General features: G+C 35.1%; 1 protein-coding gene across 1 annotated transcript in view; it reads right to left on the reverse strand.

The window, feature by feature from the left end:
* Positions 1–7913, reverse strand: part of LOC107743227 (acetylcholinesterase collagenic tail peptide-like) — a 20378-nt gene extending 12465 nt beyond the window's left edge. Inside the window, exons 1-6 of the mRNA XM_016556368.1 lie at positions 7481–7913; positions 6083–6192; positions 5727–5822; positions 3798–3833; positions 3314–3340; positions 511–582 (exon numbers count right to left, since the gene is read on the reverse strand). Coding sequence (XP_016411854.1) covers positions 511–582; positions 3314–3340; positions 3798–3833; positions 5727–5822; positions 6083–6192; positions 7481–7571 — 432 coding nt within the window. The 5' untranslated portion in view covers positions 7572–7913. The remainder of the gene's footprint in view (positions 1–510; positions 583–3313; positions 3341–3797; positions 3834–5726; positions 5823–6082; positions 6193–7480) is intronic.
* Between the last annotated feature and the right edge of the window lie 3373 nt (positions 7914–11286).

The following is an 11286-nucleotide window of genomic DNA, read 5'->3' on the forward strand; positions in this document are numbered from 1 at the left end:
GGAGGACGAGGACTGTTTCCTGGGAGAGTAGCCTACAATGCCGGTGTTCCGGTGAATTCAGTTGCCCTGTATCCCCTTCGGCGCGCATGCTGACCACAGTCTATGATGCTGACAAATAATGCTGACTCACAGTCTGTAAGTACGTTTTCATATTTAAAGAATTTGCCACTGATGATTCAAATGAGTTTTGAGCAGCGTAGAGTACAGCTTGTTGTTTGTCATTTCTCCAATCACAAATGCAGACATGGTTTTATGTTTACGCATTGCGATACAATGCAATGCGTAAAAAGACAGTATAAGTCATTATAATCAGTAATTATGTCCCCACTGGATGCAACAAATGCCTCGTTTATAATGGGTTTTATTGGTTTTGTCTCGTCGCGCCGGGACACGGCATCACAGTATGGTGGTAATAATATTTTACAACATTAATGTTTTTACATTATTTTTGATTAAAAAATGCAGCCTTGGTGAGCTTTTTTTAATGTGAGGATGGAATTAATTACTCACTTTAGGCCCAGTTGGTCCTTGCCATCCGCTTGGTCCCTGTCGTCCTGGGAGACCAGGAGGACCAGTGCGTCCCTGTAACACAAACAGCATCATTTTACACACAGAGAGAAATATACATTTAAAAGTACTGTAAGCTTTAAATCAGCTCCATATATCCTTGCATATTGGCAGATTTCACTGAAATTAATGTCTTGATAAAGTGTTCTTGGCTTAATAAACGTCCAATCTTCTATGGCTTAAAAAACGTCCAAACGTCCAATCTTTTTGCATGCTCAGATTGCTGACATTATTTTAGCTGATATATCGTTAGTGCACAGGTTTTGGCTGTCTAATGCAGTGGCTCAGAACAGTTACCGCACAAAATAAAATGATTAGGACGATTTTAATTAAAACGTAATTTAATTACACAAATTCATTAAGTATTAATTGATCAAATAGTCCCTGATATAACAGAACTTGATATATTATGAGTTTTAGCACAGATGGAATACTGTATTGATCAATTTTTTTTTTTAGTAATTCTAGTATTACTACTTCTTTTTTTTCAGTTATTGCCAAGGCAAACTTTCTTAAACTTTTTTAAGTTTAAGTTTTTCATCAATCAATAAATGTTTACTTATAGAGCACATTTAAACACAACCAAAGTAGACCAAAGCACTGTACAACGAATAAAAGAATCAAAAGGTAACAATAATGAATTTAAAGGGAACAATATATAGAAATAAAAACAAAATATGTAATAGACAATCATCAATCTACAAGAGACACCCAAAATAACATATTTAAGGAATATTAAAATCCAGGGAGAAAAAAAATGTCTAAAGAAAGATCTTAAATGCAGTGATGGATGGAACCTGTCTTATGTGAATAGAGCAAAAGTGCAATCACCTCGATTTTTAAGTTTTACTCTGGGCACAGTGAGTAGGCCAAGGCCACATGATCTTAAGGTTCTAGAAGAAGTATACAGGAGCAAGTATTGAGGTGCCAGGTATTGAGGGCTTTGTAGACAAATAAGAGTTAATTTATACTTGACAGGGAGCAAGTAAAGACATTAAAATATGTAATGTGGTTATATTTGCACGTCCCTTTGAGCAGTCCAGCTGCAGACAGGAAATGGAAGCTTGAGTAATGCCATAATACAGTATTAAAGTATTCAAGCAAAGATGTTTCAAAGGCCTGGATTGCAGTTTCAATTGCTCATGGATGAAAAGATCTTAACTTTAGTAAGAAGGTTAATCAATGTCTCTTGTTAATCAATGTTAATCAATGTTGATAAAAACATGACTTGACAACAGCAGTGAACTTTAAGCTGCATTCAAATAGGATGGCCAAATTTCTGGCACACTGCATATTTTATAGCATAAAAATGTCAAGATCAAAAAAAAAATTCTCTTTGGGCCAAACATAATAATTTTGTATTTCTTTTCATTTAGATTAGGAAAAAATAGCTTAAAACATAGCTTAATTTCAATAAGCATTCTAACAGTGGCTGAAGACTATTGTTAAGCTATAACGTAAGATAGATTTGTGTGTTGTCGGCATATAGATAAAAAGACACACAATATTTATAAAAAACAGAAACCGGGGGAGCATAAACAGGGAAAACAACACAGGTCCAAGAATTGATCCCTGCGGAACACCGCAACCAAAAGGTATATGTTTGAAGATGAGTGATGCCTCAGACCAAGGAAGTTCAGTCCTAGAGACTGAGAGACATTGATTAGCTTGTTTAGGTGTGATTGATTAGGGTTGGAGCTAAACTCTGCAGGACAGCGACTCTCTAGGACAGAAGTTGCCTACCCCTGCCCCAGACGAACCTATTTGACAAATCAGAGTGAAACCACTGTAATACAGTAACACCCACACAAGTCTCCAGCGGGGACAGAGTATGTCATTGCGGACCAAATCAAATGTAGCACTTGGCTCTAAAAGGAGAGCCATGTATTTCCCTGAATCAGTCATGAAAATTCTTCTTATATTTATATTTTATTTCATTTAAGCTTTGAATTACAGAAAATTAGTTAACGATAACAACATTAATACAGTACATCAGAAATGTCCCTTTTCCAACGCATCTAATGCATGTAACTCCTAAAGACGATTGGCTGCTCAATTGCAGGGCAGTAAGGACAAGGTGAGGACAACATGTCTTCTGAGTGCTCTGACGGACAAAACAGCCATCAGAAGAGATGAAGAGAGAGAGAGAACAAACTAAACCAAGCCCCATCAGTCTCCTGGCTTTAATTAAATTATGTGCTAAGGGCAGGAGCCGGGCATTGTGGGAGAGCAAATGATTTATTGGGCTGCCCCAGCACTAAGCTAAATTACTATGCAATGCTGCAAAGCTTCCTACACCAGCAGCACTCCAGCCTCAGTGCCTGTTTGGAGTAAAACAATGCACCAGCACACCCAAAATCCTGTGCAGCAGTTTAGTGGCTTCTCAGTTTACCCGCAGGCCCGCTGTAGGTATTATTGACTCTGGTCCCAAATGACTTCCAGGAAACCACACAAGTCCACAATGTGATTGTGGGACAGGAGCCATGGGGATATTCCATTGTGGATTGAACCTAATGATGGTGACCACAAGCGTCCCCTGATGTTTAGCTCTCTGCTGCTTATAACATACAGAAGATCATGTGGAATCATGTGACCTGTGTATCTGTGTCAAGGTTGCGCTTGCTATGAATTTCCTTCCGCTCATGTTATGCTGCAGCTGTAAAAGTGTGTGCATCTCTCATTCCTTCTTCTTCCCTTTTTTCAAAGTAAATCCACTTATTGGAAAACAGAGGACAGTGAGTCTCACCTTTTGTCCGGGTCTTCCAATTTCACCCTAGCAACATAAAGGAGGGGAGGAGGGAACAAATCAGTTCATCTATGTGTTACAGTATACACAGTCTTGGGTGTCACTGAATAGTTTATAAAGGAATAGTTAATAAAGTTATAATTTCTTGAGTCATAATTTCAAAAGAAGACATTTTTAAGAAAGTTTCAACAGTTTTTAGCAAAAACAGTTAAAACTTTCTTCAAAAGATCTTCTTTTGTATTTTCTGAGCCTGGTTCAGTGTTAGTACCTACTTATTACACAGTTATTATAATTACTATAATAAGTACATAATATGTACATGCTGATTAGGACTGTAAAATAAAGTGCAACCATAACAAGAATCTTATTTGCTTCCTTAACTCACTGGACCACTTAGTCAGCCTCATTTCTCTTTCGTTTCATTCTTAATCGCTTTTCATGCTGTTGTATGTTTGTATTATATTTACATAAGTATGTGTCGTACCTTATCTCCCTTTGGTCCCGGCAGTCCAGCAGGACCCTGATCATAAAACAAACATACCTGTTTAGTGCTTATCCAAAACCTTTTGCTAAAGCCATAGCAGCAATAATTTTTAAAATTTTGACTAAGAGTGTTGACTACAACTTATAATTGTTGTAAGTCATTTCAATGCCAAAATGATGACTGTTTCCAAACAGGTTTCCCTCCTGCCTTCTATTGGTTGACATAAAAGCGATAGCCCCACCCAAAACTCAAACAAAACAATGGTCAAAGCGTCACAGCATTGGAACTTCTTGTGGAAATCAGCCTATGAATGGCTTCCTAATAGTTGGAAAATGTTTTAATGAAAAAATTATGCACTGCACCTTTAAAATTATCATCGCTGTTGCAAACTTCAGTGTTACAAAAGGATGCATAAATAATGTTTTTGGCTGACAATCTCAATAATATTCGCTACACAATTGATAACCTATGACAGAGATCAAACTGTACTGAGATTGGACTGAACTTGTGGGGTTTTGAGAGTCTGTGGGTGTCTCTCTTGGGGTTGTTTCTAAGAATGGTACGGTGGAGCAGAGGCTGGCAATGGAAAAAGGTCTATTTCCATCTGCTCTAAATGTGGCGCGTTAATGGCCTGCTGTGTCGTGGGGGGCCAAACTGGTCACATCCGTGTCACTACAGAAAGACGTCTGGGGAACTCACACGGGTCTCACATGCTGAGAGGGTTCTGAAGGCTAATTACAGAGCTGGAACTGACCATTGTGACAACCCAATACTCTGCTTCCTTGAAGCACCAACTATGCATGTGACTTGCTCTTACTTATACTGTAAAAGTGTTAGACAGTTTTTAACATTTGGTTTTGTCAGGGTCTGTACATGTAAATATGGTTAATGGGTCAGTGATATGACACTATTTTTTATCTGGGTCAATTCATATGTTCAGAAATAGAAATAAAAGTAAGAATGTCATTAATAAATCCTCTTCTATGATGGATTAGGTTTTTACATTTCTGAATAAAAAAAATTGATATAAAGCAAAAAAAGGGGTCATAAAGTAATTTAAGTAATTTATGTATGTATATATATATATAAAAGTGTTGTTGCCTAATTGTTTATTAGTATTTCTCAAAAAATAATATTTTATCCAAACTGCTTCACTAATTGAAATATTTGAATTATTTAAACATTTAAATATTTGAATAATATATTTTTTTCACATTACCAAATTCAAGGTCATGTGGTGTGTCCATCATTTAGAAACATGCACCAACAAATTATAAGTAATTTGACCTTTCTATAAAATGGCAAGTTTTGGTTGTAAAATGTCTTGTGGTGCGATAATGCATAATATATGAATTAATAATTCTAATTAAAAATACATATATTTTACTAAATAATTCACGATTCTTGTTTTTTTATATATTTTTTAAACTTTTTTTAAAATAATGATCATGATACACCTACATGTATTAAAGGTAAGTAAAATTATTTTATTCTTTTATAGTTACACCACATGACATTTTAAAGCATTAAACTGAAACTCTTCTGGTATTAAAATGGTATTAAAGTTTTTCAAAACCATATGAAAGCAACATGAATACATGTATGTTCTGAACATCTAAACAAATCTAAACAAGATTTTTCCTTTTTCTCATTGGCCCTTCTTTCTGTCTAGCTAGCTTGTCAAATGTTCTTGTACATAGTCTTTGCCATTTGAACAGTATACAAAATCAACCAAGCCTCCAAACAGAGCAACTATAGATCATTGCGGCATGACATTTCACTCAATGTGGAAAAAGCTGTTTACAGATGCATGGCTTCATTTGAAAATCTTGTACCAAAAATGTATGTAAATACGCCTTAAAGTCACCTGTTTCATAGTTGGACATCCAACTATGTTTCATCCTCAACATGAAAATTGGAAGCACATACCTGAGGGCCAGGAGGTCCTGCTGGTCCCGGAGGCCCTGGGGAGCATGTTTGAGGTGTGGGATTGTATGGGACATTTGGTGGAACATCAGTCTCAGTCTATAAGAGAAGTCATAGAAAATTACATCTGGAAACGATGGAAATGGGAAAATGTTAAATAGAAAAAATAGTCCATAAAGTGTTACAGTTTTCGCAGTTTCAGTGGTTCAATTTACATCTATTATATTTCTTTATCACCATAAACTATTGTGGTCATTTAGACAGACATAATGTATTTATTGACACCCTGAACCCTGTAGTACCTGGAACCTACACATGAAATCCAGGTGCTTGATCAGGGGTCATGCGTCAGGACTCACCAGAGGGCCCTGCCGCCACAGGGAAGGGGGTGGAGGGAAGAGAGGGGGCGGAGGTGGACTCAGTAAACAGCAGGGGTTGAATTTCTTCCTGGTTTCCAGCAACTGGAGATCTAGATGAGGGGAAATAAGGTTCATGAGGAACATGTCAGCAGACACGTGGTCCAGCGGAACAGTGTTTCTCTCCAGTTTTGGAAAAGAGGGACTGAAACACATGTGTGTTTTATACTATACTTATCAGGTAGATGAAATGAAGAGTGTAATGAAAGGTCCTTCATTACTAAAACTAAAGATTAATCTGTAAATATGTAATGCTAGAGCTTTTCTTTTCTAAATAATTCTTAAAATAGAAATAATAATTTCTTTTCTAAATAATTTCACTTTTCTGAGGCATTTATAATGACTTCATCAATGGGATTTTACTGATTCTTTTAGTGAATTTTCATAGTTGCATTTACTATAATGAATATGATATGATCCACTAACATCTGACAACCACTGTCATATTGAACAGTATACGTATTGTTTTATTATTTGAAACTTGTTTTGAACAATTTTGCTGTAAAAAAAAAAAAAAAAAAATTTAAATTTTATAACATTATGTTGAAAACATAAAACTTCATACTTTTGTGGAAACCATGTATAACTATTTAGTGTTATTTTTTTTTTCTTCACTTTTTACAAATACATACACGTACACAATGAACACACACACGTTTAAAAAATACCCTATAAATAAAACATTGTTGTGCAGAAGCAATAGTGACCATAAATAAATAAATAAAGTACACATACCCCTATTGTTGTGCAGAGGAAATATATATTTTATTTATTTATAAATATTTATTTAAATAAATACATTCATACATATATACATACATACTTTAAAATAGAAAGTCCAGAAAGATGTTAACTTTGCAAAAACAAGCACTTGCCCAATTAAACTTTTCACTGCAGTGTTGGCTGACAGAACTGAAACACAGCCATTTTGCCATCAGAGATAATAACCAGAAATAATTCATTGATGCCTTTGGTGAAATTGATTGCAAAATTATGACAAAAATATTTACTTTATTCTTATTACAGGCCTGCGGACTCCAAATTGTTGAGTATAGTATTGAAATACAAATTGTACTTGAAATTTTCCCCATAATATTCAAGCCAATCTATACTGGCACACAATATACTGTATATCACAAAAAGAGCAGTGCAGCCTAATTCATGTTATCAATATTCTGCAACTGCATTTATTTAATTTGCATGACTCGTGAAATTACAGAGTCAGTCAAATATGTTTTTGCTGGTGTTTTCGTTGCATGTCATGTGCAAACATACTTCTCTCTGTAAGAGAAAACCCTAAATATCAGCATACCAAACGTGCAAAAGAGAGTGATGTCTTACCTGTTGGAAGAGGGAATATATTATCCATGTAAGAGAATGATGCCACATAGCAGAGGAGTTGAAAATATAGTCCAAGTGTGAACAGAATCATGTTGCCGGCTGCGGTCTACCTCCAATAGCACCGAGGAGTGATCTGAGGCAGTCCCGCACTACTGCTCTCTCTCCCCGCCTCGCTCACACACACAGACACACACACACACACACACACAAGATCCACGCCTTTAGGAGAAGTGAATGCCAGCCAATGTCTTTTACACCTCTCCCATGTATTGGCCCTGAGCTAAATATACAGGAGGCAGCCGGTCAGCTGCCCGCTGTAGCCAAAATTAGCCTGTTACTACTGCCAGCGCTCAAATGGATAGAGAAAACAAAACAGTATGGATAGAAATGACATTGAAATGACAGGGTGTCATGCCAGAGGCAATGGTGAACTACCGCCATTCATTTATCGATAACACCACCCTGCATCATTTTTGCTGAAGGAAATCCAAATCTGGTTTCTTATTCATTTTGGGGTGCTGATTCCGAAGTGCCAAAGTCCAAAGTGTCTGTTTTGCTTTAGCATGTCACACTTTCTCACAAATATATGATTCACGTTTAATAGCATTTTTGTTTTGTTTTTGACAACCATAAGAAAGGTGAAGAAGTCTTCTATTATCCTCTAATACCCAAAACATGATTCATATTTTCCTCCGAGCCAGGTTAGAACTATCTGTTCAATTTTCTGTCATATAAGAATGATTTTGAAGATACTGATTATATGACTAATCCAAAATTAAAATTATCACCAGTGACAGAAGAACATGCAAACATAGCCCAGCTTCTGCTATATCTGTGGGTGTTTTACTGTTATGGTTTGTATTATTATATTGAGTTATTATATTTTTGTATTATTATATCAGTTTTTTTCAAATATTTTTGACATTTTTAGTAATTTTGTTGTGTTTCTGTCTTTGTTTGTTTTGTATGTCTATATAGTTTTTATTAATTTTTGTTTCAGTTTTAGTACAGCTGTTTTAGTACATCAAGTTAAACTAAATGAAAACGAGAAATATTGCTTTGGCAACTAGCTGAAATTAAATATTTCTTATATTTTAAGTAATTTTTTTATGGTTTTATTTTAGATAACTATAATAACCCTGTTAACAACATCCACACAACAAGAAAAAATGGCAGATTTTGTGGAAAAAAAAAAGTTATTTATGAACTCTTTAAGTTCTGTGACATTAAGTAGCCTATTTTAACATATTTTTACATTCCTCCGCTGATTGTAAGCAGGGTTATTATAATATTGAAGTAAAGTACTTGATGTACTAAAATAACTAAAACTAAAATAAAAATGTATAAAAAAGGAAAATTAAAAAACTGATTTAAAATATTAAATGAAAACTATAATAGTATCTCAATGATACATTAAATACATTTTTTTGTCATTAAAACTGCTTTTATTTTGATAAGTGCTTTAAAGCTTATACGTATAGCCTATGCATATTTAGAAAAATCTTAATTCTTATTTCGTAAAGAAGACAACAAAAGCTTGTGATTGTAAGCTTTTTGCAAATCAGCACAAATTTATTAGTAATCTCAGTTTATATAGAATGACAGAGAGTCTATTTTGATGTGGGCACAACTACACACTGGTGTTCATTTATCAAAACTGGTGTGACCATCTACAATGTCCAAACTGGAGGACTTGAATCTGAGACGGGCTGCCACTGGCATGTGATGTACACACATGCATAAAATGACAGAATTAGCCTGCATGCTCTGTAGTGGAATATCACAGATGTTTTCCAGCCCCTCTCGTCTATCTCACCCTCCCTCTCTCTCTCTCTGTGTCCTTTTTTTTCAGGACTTATCGACCACCGCTACTCACAATTTATTGGCGCCTTTACTTTCCCTCAGAATTAATGACAGAGCAATTATGAAGAGGGCCGTTTAAAAGCCTGATGGGAGATGCAGTCTGTAAACGCCTCCAATCAGACAGAGTGCAGAACAAAGAAGAAAAAGAAGAGAAAAACAGGCTCTTATGAATCGCATTTTAATTTTCCATCACTTCCCCTGGAAACAAAATCTTTCAAAGAGCATCAAATTACATTAATTGTGAAGTTGTTATTAGAATTGTTTTTTTTAAATCACTATAATTCTTTATACAATAACAATGTGCAAGTATGGCTATTTTTGTTTGTGCGCAATAATTAAACAATTATAAGGCTTTAAAATAAGGCTGCTTTTGTACAATCCTGTCATTCTGCCCTTTTCAAACATTTTCAGATTTGGCTGTGAAAATGGTTCTTTTAATAAGTCTTTTATATGCTGTAAAGTTGTTGTGAACATTTCTACACCTGGAAATGTGAAGACGCTGTGATCTGTCAAAGCCAAGGAGAAGATGCTCTCTTGCTCTGTGATAAAGCAGCACAGTAATGATACTTTATGAAAGAGCAGAAGATGAGGCTAGAATGCGCAAAAAATTGCTAATTAAAATAATCAAATATACAGTACATAGTCTAAACCAGTGTTTCCCAACCGGGGTGCCGTCTGTCGAGAGCAGGGGTGCCGTGTAAAAAATCCTTTTTTAATATTTTTAAATTGCTAAAATGTTCAAAAAAGCATCTATTATATAATATCCATTTCTGATGTCGCCAATAATTAGAGATGCACCGAAATTTCGGCTGCCGAATTAGTTCACTGCTCAGGTTTCACTTTCACGTGGTGTGACGCTCTGCGTATTATCCCGCTCTATGCGTGTGCGCTCCGCTCAGTCGCTCCACTCGTATACCGTTCATGCGAATCGGAACAGCAAAGTCCACTCAAAAATTGAGCCGACAGGAAACATCGATGTAGTACAGTATTGTTTCTGTCTGCAATAACCTTACTGTGTTGTAACATGGTGTGGTATATGCATGGGCAACTCTGGTAAGGCTGCCCTCTCATTCATTGATCTGCTAACCGCTATGTTATGCTCACGTGTTCTGATAATAATAGCTTTCTAGGACTAAACATTATTTGGATAATTGGAAAAAAAAAAATAAAGTTAAATATCTTAACCCTACTGTTAGACCTACCTGAAAAACTAAAAAGCAATTCATTTAATTCGAAGGCCTGTCGTTATTTTTTATTTGTGCTATCATTATTAATTTCTTTATTTGTTCTTATTTTATTACTGACTGCTTACTTGTCATTTTTTATTCAATTCAAAGTTTGAAATCAAGCTATCTCGTGCTACTGCACCAAAATTACCCCACTGTAAAATAAAAAAAACACTGAGTGAGCAAAAATTTGTGAGATAGCTAGTTATAATGGTAATTAAATAATGTTTACATATGTATAAAAGCCTACATTAAAATCTGTCATATAAATTGGTCTCTTCATTAGAAATTAGCCTACTGATTGCCACCATTGATGGACAAATTCTTTTAATAATATTAAAAATATCTGTATGACATTATATTCTGCAGTTCTTCCCTGTTGTACCGAATATCTATACTTTTCAAATTATCATATCGAAGTTAGAAATTCAAATATTGTGACAAAATTAATTTTGTAGGGTGCCACAAGTTTGTTAAAATTTCCAAAGCGTGCCGCGACTAAAAAAAGGTTGGGAAACACTGGTCTAAACTGTCAGTGCCAAATGTCCTTTAATTTGTTATTAGACATTGTTAGCATTTTCTCTATAAAAGGAATAGTTTCGCCTCGTTCCAAACCTGTATGACTTTTGAGGAAAAAAAGAAATACAAGAAAAACAAACAAACCAAAAAAAAAATATATATATATATTATATTTTGAAGAATTTTACAGCCGAGAAG

The sequence above is a fragment of the Sinocyclocheilus rhinocerous genome, unplaced genomic scaffold (genome assembly GCF_001515625.1).
Source record: "Sinocyclocheilus rhinocerous isolate Xijiao unplaced genomic scaffold, SAMN03320098_v1.1 scaffold946, whole genome shotgun sequence".
Taxonomy (NCBI): Eukaryota; Metazoa; Chordata; class Actinopteri; order Cypriniformes; family Cyprinidae; genus Sinocyclocheilus; species Sinocyclocheilus rhinocerous.